General features: G+C 34.9%; 1 protein-coding gene across 1 annotated transcript in view; it reads left to right on the plus strand.

Moving 5' to 3' along the window:
* Positions 1-18,129, plus strand: part of gfral (GDNF family receptor alpha like) — an 18,768-nt gene extending 639 nt beyond the window's left edge. The window contains exons 2-8 of the mRNA XM_056471391.1: positions 1,731-1,868; positions 7,611-7,763; positions 10,133-10,454; positions 13,620-13,867; positions 15,629-15,823; positions 16,173-16,257; positions 16,534-18,129. Coding sequence (XP_056327366.1) covers positions 1,731-1,868; positions 7,611-7,763; positions 10,133-10,454; positions 13,620-13,867; positions 15,629-15,823; positions 16,173-16,257; positions 16,534-16,615 — 1,223 coding nt within the window. The 3' untranslated portion in view covers positions 16,616-18,129. The remainder of the gene's footprint in view (positions 1-1,730; positions 1,869-7,610; positions 7,764-10,132; positions 10,455-13,619; positions 13,868-15,628; positions 15,824-16,172; positions 16,258-16,533) is intronic.
* The last annotated feature ends 8,959 nt before the right edge of the window (positions 18,130-27,088 follow it).

The following is a 27,088-nucleotide window of genomic DNA, read 5'->3' on the forward strand; positions in this document are numbered from 1 at the left end:
TGGGGTAAACTTAAACAAACATATTTAAACTAAATTAAATTGAACCCATTTAAAATGTTTGCAACAATTTTGCAGAAATCTTTTGTGTGTGTGTGTGTACCCTGAGCTCCAGAAATGTTGTGTTAAATACACAGTAAAAAGTGATTCGTTACTTAAAGCGAGTAAACCAATCGCCTTAAAAGCAACAAGCTGACTTTACAAAAATAATGCAAGTAAACCCATTGTAACTTGGAACTGTTAAGTTGACTTAATTGATATAATTATGCAAATTCTACTCACTTTTTTAAAGTCAACTAATCCCTTTTTAGTGTCAGACTATTTTAGCAAGTCTGTTTAAAAAAATACTGTAATTATTACAATATTACAGATTTGGTGCTTCATTAATTCTATAAAATCTACAATTATAGCCTGTATTGAGTCTTTTTTCCAGCTTTGTCCACTTATTTAAATGTCCTTCTGTCTTCTTGTGTTTCTACACCATGTATGTATGTATGTACTGTATGTATGTATGTACACTGAAAAAAAAAGATTCACAGATGATTCCTCGTATTTACTATATATATATATATATATATATATATATATATATATATATATATATATATATATATATTATTATTTATTTATTTTTTTTTTTTTTTTTAAGGTAAGTGGTTGTACGCTATTTATTTGGGCTGAACTTAAACAAATGAATTTGAACATTACTAAATTTAATTTGTTAGTTTAAATTCAACCCATATAAAATGTTTGCAACAATTTTGCAGAAATCTTTTTTGGGTTAAATGTTGTGTTAAATACACTGTAATAAGTGATTCGTTAAAGCAAGTAAACCAATTGCCCTAAAAGCAACAAGCTGGCTTTACAAAAATATTGTAAGTAACTTTGTAAGTAACCCATTGTAACTTGGAACTGTTAAGTTGACTTAATTTATATAATTATGCAAATTCTACTCACTTTTTTAAAAACCAACTACTCCCTTTTTAGTGTCAGACTATTTTAGCAAGTCTGTTTTCAAAAAAATACTGTAATTATTACAATATTACAGATTTGGTGCTTTTATTTGTCCATCCATTTGTCACTGATAAACAGCAAGTATATGCAAAGTAATAAACAATATGCTAAAAGTGAAATGCAAACTAACGTGCGCTCAAAAAAATGACATTTTTTCTGAATTATAAGCCCTCCTGTATATTTTCCCCTAATTTCTGTGTAACGGAGAGCAGATTTTTTCAACACATTTCTAAAGTTAATAGTTTTAATAACTCATTTCAAATAACTGATTTCTTTTTTCTTCACCATGATGACTGTAAATAATATTAGACTAGATATTCTTCAAGACACTTCTATACAGCTTAAAGTGACATTTAAAGGCTTCACTAGGGTAATAAGGGTAAAGTTAGGGTAATTAGGCAAGTCATTGTATAACAGTGGTTTGTTCTGGAGACAATCCAAAACTAATATTGCTGAAGGGGGCTAATAATATTGACCTTAAAATACTTTAAAAAAAATTAAAAACTGCTTTTATTTTAGCCGAAATAAAACAAATAAGACTTTCTCCAGAAGAAAAAATATTATAGGAAATACTGTGAAAATTTCCTGAATCTGTTAAAGACTGTTTAGAAAACATTCGAAAAAGAAATAAAATTCACAAGAGCGCGAATGATCATAACATCAACTGTATATTTTGTGTTTCTTTACATTAAGATGATGCAGTTGTAAATGTGTTTTAGCGTCTCATCTGCTGTTTGAGCTGGTCTGCATCGATGCATCGAGAAGCACAGACTGTATTTCACACATGGACGCTTGTGTTTCTCCACACGTCTGCAAGAGTCAACAGAGCGCGCTCAGACAAACCTGCCATTACAAAGGTATCAGATTCCCCAAGGGTCTCAAACAATCATCCATAATGCCACTTAGATGTTTAACTGTTTTCGCATCACACTGACTATCTCTCGCTGACCACCAAGTCACAGGAAAGTCATTTCTTTTTTTAGCCAAAAAAGCTGGATAATTGGTGTTAGGGTTAGTTAACCAATTATAAAGAACAGCCAGAAAGGAGAAATGTATGGATGTGTGCCATATGGTAGCATCATAACTGCAACTGTCTGGACATTTGTTTGTACATTCAAATACAAAGTGAAACTGAAATGCAAAGTCAAAGTATAAATGAAGGGAACGAATAGATTTTCCAGACCAGCTAATTTTATTAATTACAAAATATTATGAGCAAAAGAAAATAAAAAAACAAAAAAGAAGCAGACACTTACATGCTAAAACGCAGTAACTAATGACAAGGACCACACAGAATCTGCAGACATTTTTTGCTATTACTGTGGAGAATTTTGTAAAAAAATAAATAAATCTGCAGATTTACACTACCGGTCAAGTGTGGGGTCATTTTATTTTTTTTGTTCATGTTTTTTTTTTTTAAGAAAATTATTCTGTTCATTAAGGCGGCATTTATTAAATGTAAAAAAAAAAAAAAAGTTAAATACTTATTTATTAAATATTTATTTACTACTTATTGTATATATTTTCAAATGAAATTATTAATCCAGTCAATATTGCTTTTATTACTATTACCATTAATAATAATAATAATAATAATAATAATAATAATAATAATATTGATAATCTTAATCATAATAATAATAATAATAATATTGATAATCTTAATAATAATAATAATAATAATATTGATAGTAATATTGATAATCATAATAATAATAATAATAATATTGATAATCTTAATAATAATAATAATAATAATAATAATAATAATAATATTGATAGTATTATTGATAATCATAATAATAATAATAATAATAATATTGATAATCTTAATAATAATAATAATAATAATAATAATAATATTGATAGTAATATTGATAATCATAATAATAATAATAATATTGATAATCTTAATAATAATAATAATAATAATAATAATAATAATAATAATAATAATATTGATAATCTTAATTATAATAATAATAATAATAATAATAATAATAATAATAATAATAATAATAATAATAATAATGATAGTAATATTGATAATCATAATAATAATAATAATAATATTGATAATCTTAATAATAATAATAATAATAATAATAATATTGATAGTAATATTGATAATCATAATAATAATAATAATATTGATAATCTTAATAATAATAATAATAATAATAATAATAATATTGATAGTAATATTGATAATCATAATAATAATAATAATAATAATATTGATAATCTTAATAATAATAATAATAATAATAATAATAATAATAATAATAATAATAATATTGATAATCTTAATAATAATAATAATAATAATAATAATAATATTGATAATCTTAATTATAATAATAATAATAATACTAATAATAATAATATTGATAGTAATATTGATAATCATAATAATAATAATAATAATAATAATGATAATCTTAATAATAATAATAATAATAATAATAATAATAATATTGATAATCTTAATAATAATAATAATAATAATAATAATAATAATAATAATAATAATAATAATAATATTGATAATCTTAATTATAATAATAATAATAATAATAATATTGATAGTAATATTGATAATCTTAATAATAATAATAATATTGATAATAATAATAATATTGATAATAATAACAGGGCGTCACGGTGGCGCAGTGGGTAGCACAATCGCCTCACAGCAAGGAGGTTGCTGGTTCGAGCCTTGGCTGGGTCAGTTGGCATTTCTGTGTGGAGTTTGCATGTTCTCCCCTTGTTTGCCTCCGGGTGCTCCGGTTTCCCTCACAAGTCCAAACACGTTGTACAGGTGAATTGGGAAGTCTAAATTGTCCGTAGTGTATGAGTGTGTATGGATGTTACCCAGTGATGGGTTACAACTGGAAGGGCATCCGCTGCGTAAAACATGTGTTGGACAAGTTGGCGGTTCATTCCGCGGTGGCGACCCCTGATTAATAAAGAGACTAAGCTGAAAGGAAAATGAATGAGTGAATTATTTCTGAAGAATCATGTGACTCTGAAAATTCATCTTTAAAATCACTGGAATAAATGATTAAATTAAATGATAAACTACTTCTGAACAGTTGTTTTATAGTGCAAGAACCTTTCACAATTTTACAATTTGTACTGCATTTTAGATTAAATAAATGCAGCCTTGGTGAGCAGGAGAAGCTTATTTTAAAACATTTAAAAATGCGAATGACCCCAAACTTTTGACCGGTAGTATGTGTGGAATGATTTTGGGAGTATCATAACCAAAAACTTGTATGTTTTAACTTTTATGTAATGTTTACAATGCAAATCCAATTAGATTCATTTATCCATTTATTTATAAAGCAAGTGTCTCATATAATATCTCTACTAAAAGACAGAAAATATGCTTTTACAAACTGTATTGTAAGTAAATCGTATGAACATTTTCATATTAGTCAATAATATTACTGTAATTAATTTCAAAACTGAATAAACATACATTACACACATTTACACGAGTAAATAAATAGACTCGATGATGGGCTGAAAATCAGAGGATTTCTATGATCGCAGATTCCATGTGGGCCAACTAATGACTAAATCTGAGGAATATCCACAAGATAAATGTAAACGTTGCTAAATTGTAGCTCTGACAGGGACATGAGGGTTTCAAATGACTGAAAACCAACTGCGGGTGCAGTTTATTTGGATCGCAAGTGCCCACAATTTACAGTTTGTGACTAGATCTCCGTTTAGTTCTGTTGATATGTGATCCAAACATTTGTAGCTTGATATGCGAGCAGATTGTGCTGCGTTTCTGTGGAAATCCCAGTGTAGCCGCCATTCCGGCTCATCATTTTTTCATGTCATGTGACTGAAAACTATCATTTGGGGTTGTCTAGGGGTTAATAACTCGCTGCGTCATTCAAAACCAAATATAATTAAAAATTAAAAACTAAATGTTTGACTTCCGGACTCAAAGCTGATTCAGGCAAGGCATTAAAAATGAAGAGCCTCCTGAGGTTTGTCATATGAAGGCTGCTGTTGACTTTCAGAAATACAGTCCGTGCAGAAACATACTGTAGTGTGCTTTAATACTTAATATTACACTTAAGTAAAGCTAAAAACCATAAAAGAAACCACTTTGCTTAAAGCCTTTGGTAACACTTTAGTTTAAGTATTAACACATGGCTTATTTGCTGCCTATTATTAAGATATTTAAATGAAAGTGTCCTCAGCATTTACCAAAAAATTAACTAAAACTGAAATGAAAATGGATGATAAAAACAACTCATTCATTCATTTTCCTTTGGCTTAGGCTCTATTTCAGAGGTTGCCACAGCTGAATGACCTGCCAACTAATCTGGCACATGTACAGTACTGGGAAACACCCATACACGCTCACAATAATACACACACACACACTACGGCCAATTTAGTTCATCAATTCCCTTATAGCGCATGTGTTTGGACTGTGGGGGAAACCGGAGCACCCGGAGGAAACCCACACCAACATGGAGAGACCATGCAAACTCCACACAGAAAAGCCAACTGGCCCTGTCGGGGCTCGAACTAACGACCTTCTTGCTGTGAGGCCACAGTGCTACCCACACATCCGTCTGTCAGTCTCAGTTTCCTCCGCCATCACACAGTTGTACAGTAAGTGGATTAAAGAGTAATAACCTGCAGCTCAAACGGATGCTGTCTGTATATCCAGAGCCCGAGGCAAAACTGAATGAAACCTGAGAGAAAAATATGTACTGGCCTCAGGCAAATCAATATAAGAGATCATCAGTCCAAGATATTGACTGTAACGCTGATGCATTTTAGCTTCTGACTATAATAATGTGGTTTTGGGAAAACAAAAAGGGCACATTACTGTTACAGACAAAAATATCAGTGAAATTCGTATTCTTTTTCAAATATTTCCCAAATTATGACTAACAGAGCTAGGAAATTTTCACAGTATTTCCCAGGGGTGTTGCTAGACATAAAGCCAACACAGGCTCATTGTGAAAACGTAGCACTGCGGACGTTTCTGGAGACAGCGAATTACGTAGGCGGAGGTACGTAAGGCTGCATTTAATTTTTTTTAAACGAACGCTATGGGCGGTGTGACGCCGTTTCTTTTCGCGCTTACCAGCTGAGCGACCGCTTACCTCCGTATGGACAGCATTCCGGCTGCAACTAGTTTGCCCGTTAGCGTGCCACGTACGACGGCGGATTTGACATGCACAGAGGAATTGACCACGAAAACGGGGATTCGAATCCGGTGAAGAGCGGTTCCAGAGACAAAACAGAATCCAAAATATAAAACAAACAAGTGAATAGCAGGGTGAGGATGTGGTAAAATCTAAAAACGTGGTAAAAAAAAAATTATTAAAAAGTCAGACGAGGGCTTTTATTTTTCTGGATTGCTTTTAAAACGTGTTAGTTAGGTTTAGGGAAGCGGGTGGGCGGGTCAATCGATAAAACTGGTTGGGCTTAGGGAAGGGGGAGGGTGGGTCAGCCAATCGTTCGCTCAGTCAGTCAGAAAGTCTGTCCAAAAGTGAGTCGACAGCGGCCTCTGGTGGGTTTATGCGAGAACAGCAGGCGCGAATGGCACTCGCGAGGGAAATTTGAGATCTCGAAAAGCGTACACAGCGACCTCTGGCGGATTCGCGAAAACAAAAACTGCAGAAAAACGTGCCGCCGGGACGTATTTCGCGGTCTCCAGAAACAGAGGTATGTTTTCAGAATGAGCCTGGGGCTCTACTGGGGCACGCCCCCCTCCTAATATATATATATATATATATATATATATATATATATATATATATATATATATATATATATATATATATATATATACATACATACATACATATATACATATAAATACACATTTACAATACATGAGCGGCGCGTGAGCAGCAAGTAGCATGCTTTTTGGGCGCACATGTTAACTACCGGGACTCGCACTGGCAGAAGAGCAGCACGTGCGAGAGGCATCAGTTTGCTTTTTGATTACACTGCTTTTACCAGCGTTGGTTCGGTTGCACATTTTACGGTGCTATCAGTATGTTAGGCCGGGGCTATTAGTAATTAGGGGCAGGGCTATCAGTTCTTTAGGGCAGGGTTATTAGTCCTTTAGGGTGGAGCTATCAGTCCTTTAGGGTGGGCTATCAGTCATTTAGGGTGGGGCTATCAGTCCTTTAGGGTGGGGCTATCAATCCTTTAGGGCAGGACTATCAGTCCTTTAGGGCGGGGCTATCAGTCATTTAAGGTGGGGCTATCAGTCCTTTAGGGTGGGGATATCAATCCTTTAGGGCAGGACTATCAGTCCTTTAGGGCGGGGCTAACAGTCCATTGGGGCAGTGCTATAAGTGCATGTCTTGCTTTCATTCATTCGTCAGTCTTCCTCTATTTTTTTTTCCAAAAGGACAATATCAAGGCCTATGAAAAGGCCTACTTTTTATTCTAATTTCAGGAGCATTTCAAGTGGATATATGTCATGATAGGGGAGAAAAGGCCAATCTTAACTTCCATTTCATGCTGACTTTAAATGCAATCATGTTAATGGTGTCCATCATGTAAATGATGAATAAAGTGCTATTTTGTTATCTCTATGTAAGATGGCGTCTGCCGTATGACTGATGCGGAGCAGTGCACCGGGTCTCTCCAGATGATGCTCGCGGGATCTCCTGTGCTGCAGGGTTGTGTGTGTTCACTGACAGACCCCTGCAGAACTCTACAACAGCTCTATTCACACTGCCAGCCTCACTGGGGTAAATGAAGCAACACAGACTGTACATTACACATCATCAACATATAAATAATGCAAGATGAGCCCTACAGACAGCAGCGGTAGCATGCTGTTGATTACCAGTCAATGACACTGACCCATCATTCAGCTAAAACATGTCAGACGTGCCAAGTCAGGTCTGGTTTTTGTGTGGTGTTTTATTTATTTATTTATTTTTTACACAATAGGCCTAAATACAGTGGAACTGTGACGTCAATTTGTATGCAAAAACCTGGATGCGAGTTAGCACTTCCAATTGTCCCAGAGTCAATGGTTTTTTTTTTAATGGGATTTAGTTTAAATTGCTTAAATAATGTGTATGGTTTACACAATCTCATTATACTTTAATATTTTATTCTACGACATAAACCACATCAGTTAGACCCCACTCTTTTAAAACTTTTACAACCTTAAAAACAAATGTATTTTCTATAGGGAAGCGCACATAGGCCTATATTCAAATGTGTGTGTGTGTGTTACTATTTTTCAACATGGCTTCCATTATAAGAACATTACTATTAACATGATACTAAGCTTGTTCGTACAAATTTAGGGATAATATATTGTCTGTAATAATCTGCTTATTACGTCTGACATTATGTGACGCAGCTTCAAGCGCTTTATTAAAGCAGATTTGCAGAAACACTGAAACACTGAAAATCTCCATACTAAAATTTCAGATGGCACTACAGTGAATCGTGCTTTGTGAATCATTCAAATATGTCAAGCCCTGAGACTGAAACCTGTTTTTAAAAGATTAGCTTAAATGTGTGATGTGAATAAACAGTGCACATAAACATCTGTTTAGACAGTGTACGAGTAGAAGCTCAGATCTGGAAACTGTATTATTATTTTGGACTTAAGCAGATTAACAGCTTGCCTTACATGCCTGTTTTGTTTTTTTGGCAGGATGTGAAAAGTTTGGGAATCTGTCAAACACTAATCGCTAAACTCTCTGATAATCCTGCCTTTTTAATCGCTAACTTTTCATCTTTTGGAACATAAAATAAGACGAATACAAAAGGGGTAAAGCCAAACTCCTCAAAAGCAGACGTTAAAATTAAAAAGGAATATTATAAAAGTATCAGGGGGGCACGGTGGCTTAGTGGTTAAAGCAAGAAGGTCGCTGGTTCGAGTTGAAGGTGGCTGGGTCAGTTGGCATTTCTGTGTGGAGTTTCCATGTTCTCCCTATGTTGGTGTGGGTTTCCTCTGGGTTTCCCCCACAGCCCAAACACATGCGCTACAAGTGAATTGGATCTTACAAGTAAAGCGGTGGGAGTTTGCCTGATTTTCTCAAGTTGGAAACTCTTAACTTCAGCGGACATTCGCGCTGCTTTAACCATCATAATCTGTTGTTGGTGTCCTGAGGGGAAATCCTCTTGCCGACACCGCACAACAGCTCATCAAACTGGGCTCGGCTCAGTCTGAAGCACCTTCATCATCCAGGTACAGTTCTGGAGGAGTTGATGAACTCACAGAGCTGGGTGCACCTCAGAAAGGATCTAGTGGACTCAGACATGGCGCCGAACGAATCTACGCTGTTTTTCAGACTTCCTAAAGCACATGACACAATCTACATTGTAAAAGCGCTATAGAAATAATGGTGAATTGAATTGAACACAGCTATTCTCTCAATAAAATCCACATTATCCATTTAACAACGAAGCTAGTGTGACAAGGCAGACAAAAGCCCAGCCCATAACGCGAATCCATGTCTATTTTGAAGTAAATTTGATGTGTGAATGAAGCGAGTAAACTCAAAATGTTCACGTGTCTATTTATGTGCAAATAGCGTGATTTATTCGGGCGTTCCGTGTCTGGTGTGAACAACCCCACCTACTGCAACTTGGGGGTTCAATTGAGTATACCGACGACTTCTAGGTCTTATTAAATTAAAATAAGGTTTTTTAGATATTAGTATCAGAATTGTTTGTTTTTTGAATATCTATTAGCTAGTGTGCTCCAAAACGGTGTCAAAATTTGCGTTTAGAAGATATAAACCTGATATGAACATGTAAAGCTTGTAGTTTGTCACTTCAGCCTAAATGGATCAACCGTTTTATTCACGTCACCTCATACTTCAGTCACTCATCAAACCTTCTGACCAATCAAATGCTCTCTAGTATCTGACATGCTCCGCCCCCTTCACATTTAATAAACTTGAGCTCAACCACTCTCACTGGCAGAGTGGTGATAAAATGCTATTGGTTGGGGTTTTTTAAAGGGGAGGAGCTACACTATGTCCCGCCCTCTCTTCAAGTTTCAGTTGAGATTATGTCAAACATCACATTTCAAAGGACTTAACAGGAGCTTTAACTGCGTGCATTCTGTGATCCCTCATTGTCATTCCAGTACTCCACGCAGACAGACCTTGTCTTACAGAGATCGCAGCTTGTCTTGGGGACGAGAGCTGTAACAGGCCCATGGTGCCGCTTCTCCAGGAGTGCAAGGCTTCCTCATGTAATCGCTGCACAGAGGCAATACGGCAGTTTTACTCGGCTCTTCCTCACAGCGTGGCTGAAACACTGGTGTTCTGTGAATGTGGTGGACAAGACCAGCAATGCCAGGAGATGAAGGCTCTTATCCACTATGGATCCTGTGTAGGCGAGCAGACGCAGACACCCTGGACATGTCTGGAGGCGCTGGACAGCTGCTTTGAAGACCCTTCGTGCAGGTTAGACGTAAACACTTATGGCAAAGCACTGACAAATCTCACACAAAGTCCAGGAACTGTAGTTTCATGACTTGTTTCCATTGAGCGGTATTTAGGTACAGTACAGCAATGTCTCTAAGCCCCAGATCGCAGAAAAGTACTTGACTTGGTAAAGTACTTGGCTGTAATGCTATTGGCTACTTTTAAAAAGGGGGAGGAGCTACTTAATGTCTACCACAATGTCTTCTAGTGTTGTCACGATATTGAAATTCAATACCAATCGGTAGTGAGATTTTAAAAGCGTCCATTTCCCGTGAACATTTGATCGCTGTTGAGTGCTCAACTGAAATGACGTGCTCAACAGAAATGATCGTGATTGGCTGTGAAGGTCATCGGTTCACAGAACTCACCGCTGTTTACTGCATCTAACCACAGATACAGGGACACCGGAGCACTTTAAAGCCGCAATTCATCAGCGGATTGCTCATATGTCAGCTTGTAGAAAAACCAGCTGAACAACTAGGCTTTAAAATGCTCTGGTGCCCCTGTATCTGTGGTTACACTCAGTACACTGCAGTGAGTTCGGTGAACTGATGACACGGTCATTTCTGTTAAGCACATGAACACAATGGCAAATCAGCACTAAGAACGCGATCAAATGTTAGTGAGAAATGGACATTTTTAAAATTTCAGTATCGTATTCCAGAATCGTGACAACCCTACTGTCTTCATGTTTTTACACATCAACAAAGCTGCAAATTTCAAGGCACTTTAGGGGATCTTAAAAACAAGAAGATCTTCAGAAGCACCTGAACATCACAGACAGGTGTGTTTGTTCAAGGTTGAACTGAGCTTTGAGTGTTGGCAGATCTCCAAAAACAGGACTGAGCAGTCTGGTTTTATATATATATATTAATATATGAAAATTAAACCACACTGAACTGAACTAAACTGAACTTCAACACTGAAAACTGGACTTTTCTAGAACTTCTATGTGAAGCTGCTTTGACACAATCTACACTGTAAAAGCGCTACAGAAATAAACATGAATTGAATTGAATATTTTAGCACCTTAGAGCAGCTGTTTGTACCCTTAGGGGCTGTTTACATGTTTGCATCAAATAATGCATGGAAAATGTAGACCGTGCAACTTTCTGCTTCTTTCCAAAGTGCTGACGAGTTTGTGCAGAGAAATGATAAGAAAAATGCTGAACTGCTTCATCGGGACATAGTTTTCCATACTACAAAAATGACCCAAATGGTGTCAGTGCTAAAGCACAGGGATGATTCTAGAACTGCGGGTATATTTAAATCTAAAAAAAAAAACAAGAAAAAAAAAACACCCGCTCTATTTTTGCAATACAAAAACTCTAAGGATACTGAATAATAGCCAAAATATATAAAATTATTACTAAAAAAGGGACAACATTAACTTAAAGACACTCACTATAACTAAACTATACCTATAGACTGTCTCTGCCTCCTGAATCACACAAGCAGATTCAATTTTCATTAAGTAATTAAGTCTATCATTTGCACGAAACAACTAATTTTGCAATATTTGTAATTTCAGTTATAGGAAAAATACTTTTCGTGTTTGTCTCTATCTTCTGGTCAACTTTGTTACATCGGTTATAAAAAGGCAAAACAATATGTAAAGCACTTCTAGAAAAAACATGTGACTTGCTCCAAGTGATGTCACTTCCTGTGGCGGGCAACTCTTGAAAGTTTGTGCAAAATGTTTAGAAACACCAATAGTAGATTGATTATTTGTCAACTCTGCTGCTATGATATTTCATTTAATTTATCGTTTACTTTTAAAAACAATATTATGATGAAAATACATAAAGTTCTGCCTGACTGTGCGTTCACACCGAAAGTTAGGGTTAACACTGACAACGCTGTCTGCCTTCAGCTCCGGCGACGAGAGCGTCAAACATCGCTACATTGATCTCGTATTTTAAGGGGCCGTTGCTGCTTATCAATTCACCTTTATTTGTAAAGCGCTTATACAATGTAGATCGTGTCAAAGCAGCTTCACATAAAAGGTCATAGTGAATTGGAACAGTGTTGTTCAGTTATTAGTGTTTAAGTTCAGTTGAGTTTAGCTCAGTTCAGTGTGGTTTAATAATCACTACTGAGAGTCCAAATATTGAAGAGCAAATCCAACGATGCGCAGCTCTACAGATCCCGAACCATGCAAGCCAGCGGCGACAGCGGAGAGGGAAAAAAAGTTACATTCCTGCATAAAACATGCTTTCTAGCGTGAAAATGTTGCGCATTTCTTATCAAATTCATTTAACAAGGGAAGATCAAGTTGCGTGTGGTGCAGCTCTGCTCCACTTAATTATCCAATAAGTCCATATGTCTGAAATATCCTGAAGCAGCAATACTGTTTTGTACAATCGCATGAGATTCCCGCTTTTTAAAAGATGAATATATAGCGTTACAACATTAAAGCACATCAGTAACTTATTTAATGCATGTTCCTGTAAGAAAACATTGTAAACTGTGGTCAGAACCTAAGTTCACAGGGCTGTGTTCTCTGAACTCCTCAAGCGGTGGACTTCTACATTCTGATTGCTTGCCGCCGAACCGCGTCATAGCTTATTACCATAAAGTTGACTTGATTTCAACTGGATTTCAACTCTCCGACACCCACAACGGGCGAAGACGTGCCGCACTGCTCCTCGCCGCCAGCTCTCATTGAAAATGAATGACTTCCGGCTACTTTGACGCTCTCGCCGCTTTCGGTGTGAACGTACGGTACATACATGCCATGCGGAGTCTGGTTTGAGGTTAGCATTTTGAGCTAAATTGCAACATGGTGGAAAATGTCAACTATGTTAGGATTTAAAAAATAGTTTACACAACAAATACATCCAGAATTAATTGTTCCCTATCATAATTGAAGATTTCAGTTAACTGTGAATTATATTTGTTGTATATCGTTCCACTTTAAGGCAAATGAATGGAAAATGCTTTAAATGCTTTCTGTAATGAGTATCATGCATCTTCATTATTTACATTACACACTCCTTAAGGAGTTGAGATTTTTATAATAACTCTCACACCAAATTAAACATGCATGCATGCTTTGAATAAATTTGTGCCAGCCAGATACTTTATTCTTCCCAAGGTGCCGCTGTTTAAAACCAGCTGTTTTTTAATGATTATTATTCACAGGCAGGTCTTTAGCGGGTTCCTGTCCAAATGCTTTGAGGCGGAGGAATCTGCGTTTGATTCCACCAGTGACTGGCTGTATCTTCTAGACCCAGACTTCTTTCTTGGGGAGGAGGTCGAATGCAGGGCAGCATTTGTGAAAACAGTGGGCTCAGTACTGCATCATCCATGCACTTGTGCCGGACTGCATCATCATCACCAATATAAGTGCGATGAGCTGAAGCTGATTTTCCAAGACAAGTCCCTCTTCAGTAAGTACTTTCATTTGTTTATTTATTAGCTAGCTTAAAGTCGGAGCGAAATCAAAATGTACCTTTTTTTATTTTATATATGTATATAGTAGCGTGTGTTATCAATGATGTATCTCTGCACTTTCCCTTCCCCCTCAAAATGAGTTTTCTTCACTTCTGGTCACATGGAATGCCTTTAGGATGGGGTTATCAGTCCTTTAGGATGGGACGATCAGTCCTTTAGGGCGAGGCTATCAGTCCCTTAGGGCGGGGCTATTAGTCCTTTAGTGTAGGGCTATCAGTCCTTCAGGGCGGGGCTATCTATCCTTTAGTGTAGGGCTATCAGTCATTTAGGATGGGACTATCAGTCCTTTAGGGTGGGGCTCTTAGTCCTTTAGGGCAGGGTTATCAGACTTATAGGGCGGGGCTATCAGACCTCTAAGGCGGGGCTATTAGTCCTTTAGGGTAGGGCTATCAGTCCTTTAGGGCAAGGTTATCAGTCCCATAGGGCGAGGCTATCAGACCTCCAGGGCGGGGCTATCAGTCCTTTATTGTGGGGCTATCAATCCGTAAGGATGTGGCTATCAGTCTGTAAGGGTGTGGCTATTATACATTTAGGGCGGTACTATCAGTCCTTTAGGGCAGGGTTATAAGTAATTTTGGGAGGGGTTATTAGTCATTTGGGACGGAGCGATCAGTCCTTCAGGGCAGGGTTATCAGTCTTTCGAGACTGGGCTGTCAGTCCTTTGGGGTGGGGATATAAGTACTTTAGGGCAGGGCTATCAATCATTTAGGGAGGGGCTATCAGTCCTTTAGGGCAGTACTATCGATCCTTTATGGCGGGGCCATCAGTCCTTTAGGGTGGGACTATCAGTGCTTCTGAGTGAGACAATGAGTCCTTCAGGGCAGGTTGATCAATCATTCGCGGCAGGGCTGTCAGTCTTTTAGGGTGGGGCTATCAGTCATTTAGGGAGGGACCATCAGTTCTTTAGTGAGGGGCTATCATTTTTATTCTTTGTTTTTTTTTCCTTATACACTTGTCTCTTTTATTCCTGTTCATGTAAAGCACTTTGAATTGCCACTGTGTATGAAATGTGCTATATAATTAAACTTGCCTTGCCTTATCAATCCTTTATGGCGGGGCTATCAGTCATTTGAGGCAGCGCTATTAGTCATTTAGTGCATGGCTGTCAGTCCTTCAGGGCTTTCGTTCATTTGTCAAGTCTTTTTTTTTTTATCTTATTAGCAATGCCCATCTTGCAACAATCTAATTGGTTCCCAAAGAACAAAGACATGCCCCACCCTACTTTTTACTTTTAATTTTTTTTATTTTTATTTCAGTACCGTAGAAGTGGATGTATGTCACAATAGAGGAAAAAAGAGTCTGCGTGAACCAGAAGTTGCTGAGACTTTTGTTTCAATATGTTGATTTCCAATTGAAACGGAATAATAAGTAGGGGGCGGAGCTTTCTTTTTGTGCATCATTCCCTCATAGCAACAGTAACAGGGTTGTGGTTAATACTATTGCGGCTGAGTTGTCAAACTGACATCAACAGAATAAAAGCCAATCCAAATGCAGAAGAGATGCTCAGACTGAAGATTATCAAAACAACTTTTTTTTTCATCAGATTAACTGTCCAACAGTGTGTGCTAGCAAAATAAACATTGTAAATTTTGATTTCAGACGGACTTTAACAACTGTGCATTTGATTTCTGCTTGTACTATTGCTGGAATATTCTCATTGTGATTAATGTGTTCTGATGTAACCCCTCAAATCATAGAGCGCTCAAGAACCAAAGACAATTCGCCACATGGAAAATCTCATCAATCAAACACACAACAACAACCTAGCATTGAACCGAGCCGTGATCTGCAATGGATAGCTGGTGAAAATCTCATACATGGACAGTCCAATGATTCAAGCATTGGACAGCAACCAACCAATGAATCCCAAGTCCAGCAGAAGCTGTTGAGTGGTGAGTTGATTCAATAAAACATGTGATTTTTGCTTACTTATTTAAATTGAGCCGAAACAACACAGTTCTTGAGGTTTTTGGGGGGACAACTCAACTGTTTTATGTTCAATCCACTTAAATTTGTCAAAATAATTATGTTAATTTAATCAATTGGTGTTGGGAAAACGTGAATGAATTAAGTTAATTTATAGAAAGTCAACTGAACATAAAACAATTAAGTTGTCGCAAAGGAAACCTCAAGAATTGTGTCGTTTCAGCTCAATTTAAATAAGTATGAACAAACGGCAAACTTTCTTTTTGAGTGTTCTGTCATCTGCTGTAATTAAACGTATGATCTTTCTAATACCAGATCAGCTGCTGTACCTCCTGATATACATCTCTGCATTAATGGTGGTGGTTTTGTTCATAGTCAGCCTTGTTTTACACCGAGTGAGGTGAGTTATCGGTGGTTTAATGCAGTGTTTCTCAACCACGTTCCTGGAGGATCACCAACACTGCATGTTTTGGATGTCTCCTTTGTCTGTCACACCCATTAGAGCTGTTTCAGTCTGTGCTAATGAGCTGATGATCTGAATCAGGTGTGTTTGGTTAAGGAGAGATGGAAAATGTGCAGAGCTGGTGCTCCTCCACGAACGTGGTTGAGAAACACAGATTTTAGTTTTTGCTTAATACATAATGAATAATTTTTTTCTGTTCGTCATACTTTTTAGGAGGATTCACCAAGCTGCTGGTAAACCAACGTTCGAGGAGCAGCAGTCAAAGTCTCTGATGTTGTCATCTGTCATTATTTGAGTCCTTTTATAAAATACTGGCTTCATCAAGGATATTTCTGATCTGCACATTTGTGACCCTGGACCACAAAATTTCAATTGATATTATTGATTTTTGCCAAAACTCATTAGAATCTTAAAGGTGCTGTATGTAAGTTTTTGACTCTTCTAAAGCATATAAATGCCGTAATATGTTTGCAGATATTTCAGAAACATGCTAAGTGAGCATTCTTGTTTATCAGAAAAACAATGCTGAAGTCAGATATTCTGCTTTGAAAATGTGTTTTCCGTGCTGGAACGCTGTCTTTGTTTTGGTCCTTTTATCCCGCCCAATGCCAGTTTAGCCAATTATATTGCAGCACCCCGGAATGCCTTGATGGAAAACAGCGTATTTCATTCATGCATTCAGGAAGTCTCTGAAAGCATGCGCCTGTGACCGAAATGCGGTGGACAGTAGCAGACTCTGAAATGAGACAGATTCAGTTCCACATGAGGTTATTAATTAGCAAATAGTATAAATATAATGAACATAAACATTAGGTGAGCAGGTTACATTTTAATCGCGTGTCTCAACAACACGCTGTATGACGAGATACACAGTGATGAGCAATTTGGCTGTTTGCACCAGAAGAAACACGACAGAAATGTAAATACAGACATTCAGAAGCACAGAATATGCACTCACTCACGAAATGGTAAGGTTTATAATCTATAAATACATATTAGCCTTCTTTAACATTATTAAATGTAGATGCTGAATCACTCATATGTGTTTAGCTCAAAAGCTCAATATTAAACGGTTTATTGTATTTTCCAGATCTGAGCTGAACTATCTGCTGCTGATTTCAGTAGTATGGCAATAAACGTCATGTAAAATGGCATTCAAACTCACATTATTAGCATTTAATACTGAATAAAGCACATGAGCTGTACCTGAGGTGATCATTGTCATAGTTTTCTGTTGTTCAGCCGTGAGAAACAGAAGCCGTTTCTAATATATCAATTTGAAGTGTTGGTTAGGACAAAAACTCCTTTTAATATGGAGAATATTCCTTATATGTGGTGCTGTTGCTTTTACTTAGAACACATTTCAAATCACTCGCTCCTCAATCTGCCAACCTGTGCTTGCACTCTTGGATAAAAACAAACGCAATACCTACTTCAACCACTGGGTGTCAAACTTACATACTGCACCTTTAAGTAAAGATCATGCATCCATAAACATTTTTAGTGCATTTTCTATTTTAAATAAATATCAAAACTCATTTTTTTTTATTAGTTATGTGCATTGCTGAGATCTTTTGACAACTTTAAAGGTGATTTTCTCCCACAGATTTCAGATTTTTAAATAGTTCCAATAGATATGATAACATTTAAATACTGTCCATCCCAACAAACATCAGTGGAAAGCTTATTTATTCAGCTTTTGTGTGATGTACACTGCAAAAAGCTTTTCTCTTTTGTCTTGTTTCTAGTCCAATACATGTAAAAACTATTAAGTCAAGAAGCATTTTCTAGACAGGCAAAAATATTCTTTCGCCAGAATTAAATGTTTTCCTTAAAATAATCTGCCAATAAGGTAAGCAAAATAATTTGCTTATTTTTCATTTTAATTTTAATTACACTGTTATTTTGCCTCTTTTAAGGAAAAACTCAATAAATTTTGCCATATTATTTCTTAAAAATTGACATTTATAGCTGGTTTTGTGGTCCAGGATCATATTTTACATTTTTTTCATATTTTATGACTTAAATGTCAATATAAATGATCATTTGTAAGCATGATTCAAACTCAGAATTGCAATCTTAAGAAAAAAAACTGAATTGAAAGATGCAAGCTCAGACTTCTGAGGAAAGAAAAGTCACAAGTAAAATGCTTTTCTATCTTAGTTTGTCTTGTTTCCTAGTCCAAATATAAAAAAACTCTTAAATTAAAAAGCATTTACAAGACAAGTGAAATATATTGTAGTGTTTTGAGAAATAATATGCCATAATTAAGTGAGATGTTTTTATTAATTCATAATTCTGTCTAATTACTGTAATGGTTATCATCCTGATGCTTCTATTAATGACTGCACCTTTTACACCACAGCAAAAACAGATTTCCTTCCTCAATATTTTTACTCTGATTACCTGTACAAATATATAAATACCCTTAAATTTAATATAAATTCAATTGAGAATTAAAATTGCATTGGATAATGCAGTTCTATGCTTGCATTTCTGATCTGTCGCATTCGCTTGGGTATGAATGGAAGTCTATGGGGAGAAAAGTGCAGCGTGAATACTGAATTTGGCTGCAATTCTGAGTTTGAGTTTCTATCTTTTAATTATACACATTAGTTTTTTCTGAATTGTGAGTAAGAATCTGTGAGATTTAAACTCTGTTACAAGTAAAAAAGGCAGAATTGTGTCTTTTAACTGTGCTTTAGAAGAGATGCCAAAATATGCTTTATTACTGTATGCTTTAAAGTGCTTTTTACTGTATGTTTTAAAGTGGTTTTAGAGTTTAAAATAAAAATTGAAAGTAAAAGAAGCAACATGCATTAAAGCAGCAAAATGTTTACTACTTTTGTATTTATTCTTTAATCACTGGGGGGGAAAAGTCATTGGATTTACTTCATTTTTTAGGATAAGTGGTTGCAAATAATTTATATGGGCTGAATTTACACAAAGTTTAGTCGTGTTCAGCTTCATTTGTTTAAATTCAGCCCATATAAATTGTTTGCAACCACTTAACCTTAAATTTTGTTTTAATAAATCCAATGAATATTTTTTGTCAGTGTACTAGTTGCATTTCATGCTGTTAAGTATTGCACAATATCATACGTTGGGGTTTTATGTAGTGCAATGTACTAATCTGATTGTGATGCAGAATATAAACTTTAAAAGTCTATAAGAGTCTGTGATGTTTTCAGTTTTGAGATGAATATCCAGCACACTGACAGAAATCATTCATTGGATTTATTTTTTAAGGTAAGTGGTTGCAAACAATTTACATGGGCTGAATTTAAACAAATAAAGTTGAAAATTACTACTTACTACATATTGTATTTGTTTGTTTAAATTCAGCCCATATAAATGGTTTGCAATCACTTACCTTAAAAAAAAACAGAGTAAATCCAATGAATCTTATTTTTATTTTCAGTGCAGCTGATGTTCATTATGGATCATCAGTCTGTCTTGTCTTCATTCCAGCACTCAACACCTTTTTCCAGATGTTTTAAAGTCTAATGAAGTGTTTCCTGAAGCCCGGTGTCAGGAGCATGCTAAATCACCATTATAAACATCACTAAACACATTAATGAAATGTTTCACCGAAGCGGATGTCTAACTCCTCCCGTTTAAACTTTTCTCCCACCGGGGTCAATAATGGTCAAGTTTATCCCACTTTTCATGTGTTACGCTGTTTAAGACATGAGAAATTCCATGCAAATGTTAAACTTGCCATGAAAAAAAGTAAATTTTTCTAGGTTTTTGTATAGGCCTGTATTTTACAGTAGTGTTTTCAAACAATTATATTTGATTTACCAAAGTCACACAACTACCGATTCCACATCTGTCACATCCAGAACCAAACTTTTCCTCATAAATGCAATATAAAATAAAATCAATCATGTTTGTTCCATAGAGAGCCAACTCTTATCTTTTTGATTAGCATTGTTTCTTTTGGGTTGAGCAGTATTAAAGGCTGATTTAGACTTCTAGATCAATCGCATGCATATGATCCGGCAGTCTTCACGCGGTTGCATAGCCCTCGACATAGCTGACGTGCACCTCTCAAAAAATCTAACAACGACGCATAGCACAAGCTCTGTGATTGGTCGGCTTGGTAGCTGTGATGAGTGTGGGCGGTGCTGAGCGCCGCGAGCCCGATGGAGCGAGTGTTTACAAGTGTCGAGTCCCGTGGAGGAGCTCCAGATGGAGTCTTTTGTTTTGTGTTTACCTAATGATTAAAGTTGTTGCACGTCCGCCGGTTCCCGCCTCTGAATGAGCGAGTTTTCAGAAAAAACAAAACACCCGCGAAGAAACTCGACAAAGAGAAACAGAAAGCCTACTGTTTGAGCAGTGTTATAACAGAGCAACACAAACACCACGCTGAAGTATAAATGCATGGCAACGCAGGCACAGAATTTCAACTAATTATGTTGTATACTGTTGTTGTGAATTTCTCTAGTCTGGCTCACGGCACCAAACTGTTGTGAAATTCTAAGACGTGCCCAAAAAACCAGGGAGAACTTTCGTTATCTTCAAAGAAGAATCCTTTTAATAAGAACTCAGCGTCGCTGTTGTGTCATCGAAAGAAAACTCTCAACTGTACAGCAAGCACTAGGTTTTTATAGATTTTACACACAGTAATTCATGTAGGTGGGGACGGTCTAAAACAAAGCATACAAATTAAGTTTTGGAGTCAGCATGATAACCTGCATATAGGTGTTAGAAACCTGCCCAGCTACTGGCCAGATGAGGTAATCAACAAAAGGGGTTTCTTTGGCCTGAAAGTATCACCCAAAGACAAAGGCAGAGTCGTTAAAAGCCTGACCATAGCATTTGCAACACTTTGGCTTAATGTCTCTCATGGCTAGGCTGTTAATGAAATGATATAATCAAAAACCAAAGAATATAACCTTTCAGTTGTATACACGCACACATATATATATACACACACACACATATATATATATATACACACACACACACACACACACATATATATATATAGACACACACACACACACACACACATATATATATATAGACACACACATATACATTTTATATATATATATATATATATATACACATATTGACATATATACACACACACACACACACATATACATATATATATATATATATATAATATATGAACAAAATTAAATATATCATCAGTATATCAATAAAGTCATGATTAATGTCTCTAAAAATATGATATGATATGATATATATATATATATATATATATATATATATATATATATATATATATATATATATATATATATATATATTACAACATAATAAATATAATCATTATAATGATTAATTATTTAAATATGATTATAATACAATATTTTTTATCATTAATATTTTATTTATTCATAATTCTAATTACAGTAATGTTATCATCTTGATGCTTCTATTAATGACTGCACCTTTTACACCCCAGCAAAAACAGATTTTCTTCCTCAATATTTTTACTCTGTTTACCTGTACATACCCTTAAATAAAACAAATTTAACTAAGAATCAAAATGGCATTAGATAACGCAGGTCTACGTTATTTACTGAAAAAATGCATAAACATAGAATCACAATCTGTATTATGGTCAGAATAAATATACTATGGTCAATAATATACTTGGTTATAAATAAGAAACTGCTTATGTGTTTCATGCTTCAGGATATGCCCCCCAAAAAACAATACAAAACATTATAAATATCTTTTAAAATGCAGTATATTTTTATATGAACATCCACCTGTTATTTTTCTACTTCTGTGTGTTCAGCATTATCGTCTCATTGTTTGACCTGACTATGTGTGTTTGTTCAATTAACTCTGTGTGCCTGAAACGGCATCGTCTCATATAGGGATTAATAAAGCAGTATTGATTGCAAATACCTGCAATAAACAGCCAGGTGAAACACAAAGAGAACAATAGTAGGCGGCAGAAAACAAATTAAATTTACACATCATTTTGCTATGTCAATGCAATCTATAATAGGCTTGACCTGCTCTTTGTTGATGAATCGGCGGGGTCAGGTCAGGCTGTAATAAAGGCTTGTGTCCATCTGTTTGCTTTCACCGAGAGTGAAAAGAGCTGAATATCTGTTACCTGCTCAAACACAGGCCGGTTTAACACTCACCTGAAACAATCAGAGAACCATATAAACAAGGCTAATAGAGAAGAGTGAATAAAACTAGAGCAAAACACACCTGTATTTAAACTAGAGCTGAAGAAACACACATGTCAGTGTCAAAACAATACCCGAAAGAGGTTTAAGCTCAATAAACAGTGTTTATTCATCAAATTACACATCATGTAAACACATAATCTTCACTGAGAAGAAATGATGTATAGATAGTAATATCATTAAGGCAGGTTAAATATAGTAAGAAAAAGGTTTTGGTAAATATATTTCGTGTTAATAGAAATATTAGCAGTTAGCAATTTAGTATAAAGAAGGAAATAACCCACATGGAAAAATACTCATGTTATAGTGTTTTTGAACTACACTATAGTAAACTGTAATATACTATATAGTATTTACAACAACCTGTTAATGAATAGTATTAAATGAGTAGTATTAACTATAGCTGAATATCTGAATAGCTGGGCAATTGGGTAAAAAAAATCTAAATCTTGATTTATTGAACATTTTAACTCGATTACAATTAATGAACGATTATTTTATTTATTTATTTATTCAAGGTTTTTGCCCTCATAGTTCCCTGACATGTTTTGTACAGTGAATCTGCTCAAATATTACAAGTACACTTTTAAATGTAGGGTGGATTACTTGATTTAAAAATAATTGAAGTAAACACACACTATCTACTATGTATGATTATTTATTGACTATCAGTGCTGAACAACTGAAATTAAAACACACACATTGCATTAAATGCGGTCATCACCGCTACCAACCCGACAAATCACAAAGCTTGCGCTACACATTGTTGTGACATATTTTATGAGAGGTGCGTGGCTATGTGAAGGCTGCACCAGGTTGTGCACGTGCCCTTGGCAGAAGTATACTTTCATAATAATATAAGAAGTATAAATCATAATATAATAAGTAGAATTCAGCCTTAACAGAGCGGGTTCATGTGACTCCACAGACGTTAGGGAGAATAATTTTAAAAATTTGATGAATTATAGGTTGTGAATGTCGATTTCGATTACTTTTCGATTAATCGCCCAGTCCTAAACTATAGTATACTTTTGTTTTTACTACAGTAAACTGTGGTGTATATTTAGTATAATTTACACTCTAAAAATCTCTGTAAATTAGCAATTTCTGTATTTTGTGATTCCTGTTTTTAACTATTATTATTTATGCATTTGAAATGGGATCTTGATCTTTTTTCCAACAACTTTTAACCTTGAAAATATGGAAAAGTGACTTTTTTAATACCTTAAAGTGCTATATTGTCTGTGTTGGTATTGTATATTATGCTACAAAAACCTTGTAATGTACTGCCAGTACATTTTCTGTTATTTTTCAGTCATATTTCTCTCTATATTATTTATTTCTTATACATTATGATCATTCAAACTACTAAAATGTCAATAAAAGTCACTTTGTTAAACTGTAGAGTTGGTTTTTTAACATCTAAAGTCGACAGAGCAGAGATCACTGAGGTTAAGTTGGTTTTATATTTACACATTATAACTTTGTCCTTGATAATATAATTTCAGAAAGGTATTGCCAATTCTAAACAGGGAAATCATAGCAGTCAATGACTATCAATGTATATCATTGTTGACAGTCAAATAGATAGTGCTAATGTTGTTTTGGTCATACTTAGATGCCATTTCAGACCGAATATTCAAATTACCATGGTAAACAATATAGGGAGCGTGTCACAAGCTGTCACTGAACGAATGTGCGAATATAAAACCAACTTTACCTCAGTGCAGAGATCCACATCCCAATTCACAACCGTAAACACTTGTTAATCACAAAAGACCGAAACTATTTTTAACAGATGTGTTTTACAATGTAGCATTGCCCATAATTATACCTTATAGGTGTAGAAAACTGGCTTATATTACTATAGGTGATATAGAATGATCAAAATCGATGAATTACTTTAGTATAATTAGCATCGTTCAAAAACACCATAGCATCTAAACATTAGTATTTTAGTCATGGTGGGAAAAGTTAGACATTGTTAATCCTCGAATGATTGACCCTACTTATTAATAAAATACATTTTATAGTTCTGACTAGCAGTATAAGGCTCATATGGCTGCACACAACAACAAACACACATGCAAACACGACAGTTTGTTACTCGCCTTCAGGGCACGGATATCCGTCAGTAAAACATTGATGATTATTTTAGCTCGCGGTACACAGATGTCACAGTTATCTGAGGACAGTGTCAGTTTCTGGCGTCCTGTCACCCGAAATGTTCACGTTTTACAACAAGTTTAAAACATCCCGCTAATACAGTGCAAAACATCTGCTGGTTAACAGAGCAAAAATGCAGTAATTCTTTTCACCAACAGATGGTGCTGCGAGCTGCGTAACTGCCCATATAATTATTCCTTACGGTCACACTTTATTTAATGTACAATTCACGCCATTAACAAACCATTAACTAATGTTTTTAGCTCAATAAACTACCAATTAGCTGCTTATTAATAGTTAGTAAGGTAGTAGTTTGGTTTAAGTATTAGGTATAGCTTAGGAGTGTAAGTGGTGTGAGTTGATACTTAAATTGTTACAGAGATTACCATAGTAATTTATAGCAAATTCTAGTGTTTTTGAACCAAACTATTGTAAAGTACTTGAATTAATCTGTTGTGGTAATTCTATAGTTGCAATGGTAATACAACTACAGTAATATACACATCCCTGCTGAAAAAACAACATTTTTTTTTTTTTTTTTTTGGCTGGTTTTAGCTGGTCAACCAGACTGGTTTTACAGGGGTTTTGGCCATTTCAAGCTGGTTTCGAGCTATGTCCAGCCTGGTCTTAGCTGCTCAGGCTGGGAGATGACCAGCTAAAACCAGCTTGACCATCCTAACCAGGCTGGGAGCCCAGCCAAAACCAAGTATGCCCAGCTTAAACCTGGCTGTTCAAGCTAGTTAGCTGGTTTAGGCGGGTCATTTTCCAGCCTGACAAGCTAAGACCAAGCTGGAAATGGCTGGAAACCAGCCTGGAAATGGCCAAAACCCCTCTATAAACCAGACTGGTCACCCTAAAACCAGCCAACCAGCTTAGGCTGGTTTAAGCTGTATTTTTCAGCGGAGATTGTTTATACTGTACTAAGTTATAGTGTATGGTATATAATACAACAGGGCAAACATGTATATTACAGTATTTATCAATTCAATAGTTAATTCTACAGTGTGGTGTAGTATTCATTAACAAAGAATTGAAGAGTTTAGATGCAAAGACCTCTAATTACCGTCTGAAATGTATATGAAAAATGAGCATTTTTCTCAGTCTTCTATGTTTATGTTGAGTTATTTCACTTTAAACACTATGAAAGCAGCTTATTTTGTCATAAATGTGATCATTTCAGAACCTACACACAGGAGCTGGTAAAAATGCTCATTTTAGACAAAGAATTCGGACGACATTTTGCATCTGTGCTCTTCAGTTGTAAACACTATAACATACACATTACGCTATGATAAATTATATTAAAGTATGGCTCAAAAACACTATAGTATTTATTAAAAATTACTTTAATATATATATTTTTCCTGTTGGTGATAATTTGGCACACTATTAGCCATGAAGACTGATATCAACTGATATTAAAAGAGACACAGTAATTATTGATGCGAGCTTTTCTTGTTTAACCTATGAAAACGTTCATGAAATTTGCAGTTCAACACACACACACACACGCGCACACACACACGCACACACACACGCACACACACACACACACCCACATGTATTACACTTCCAAATAAAAATTGTGGTACAGCTCATTAAAACAGAAAATGAGGGAAACAGTGTGTGTGTTTGTGTGACCATGGAGCACAAAACCAGTCTTATATTACACCGGTATATTTGTAGGAACAGCCAAAATTGCATTGTATGTCAAATAAAACAAACAAAAAATAATAATAATGCCAAAAATCATTACAATTTCAAATAAAGAAGCCATTTTATACATTTCCTACCATAAATACAGTACACCAAAAGCTATTTTATAAGTGATATGCATTGCTAAGGACTTAAATGTGAACATTTAAAGCTGATTTTTCTCAGTGTTTGCATTTGTTGATTATTTATTTATTATTTTTGAATTCCCAGATTCCAGATTTTCAAATAGTTGTATCTCGACTGCATTTTGATCTATCCTAACACTCTTTTTCAATGGAAAGCTTATTTATTCAGCTTTCATATTATGTATAATTTCAATAAATAAATAAATAAATAAACAACAACAACAATAACAATAATAATAATAATAATAATAATACAATAAAAATAAACAAAAATAAATAAAATAATAATAAGAACAATAATAAATAATAAATAAAGTCTAAAAATAAAAAAGAAATAAATAAATTACAAAAAATAATAGATAACAAAAATAAATTAAATAAATAATAATAAATAAATAAATAATACATAAATAATAAATAAATAAATTATAAATATAATAGGTAATAAAATAAATGGATAAATAAATAAGTAATAAAATAAATAAATAAATAAAAAATAAAATAAATAAATAAATAAATAAATAAATAAATAAATAAATAAATAAATAAATAAATGGGCAGCATGGTGGTGCA

This window comes from Danio aesculapii, chromosome 13 (assembly GCF_903798145.1).
Source record: "Danio aesculapii chromosome 13, fDanAes4.1, whole genome shotgun sequence".
Taxonomy (NCBI): Eukaryota; Metazoa; Chordata; class Actinopteri; order Cypriniformes; family Danionidae; genus Danio; species Danio aesculapii.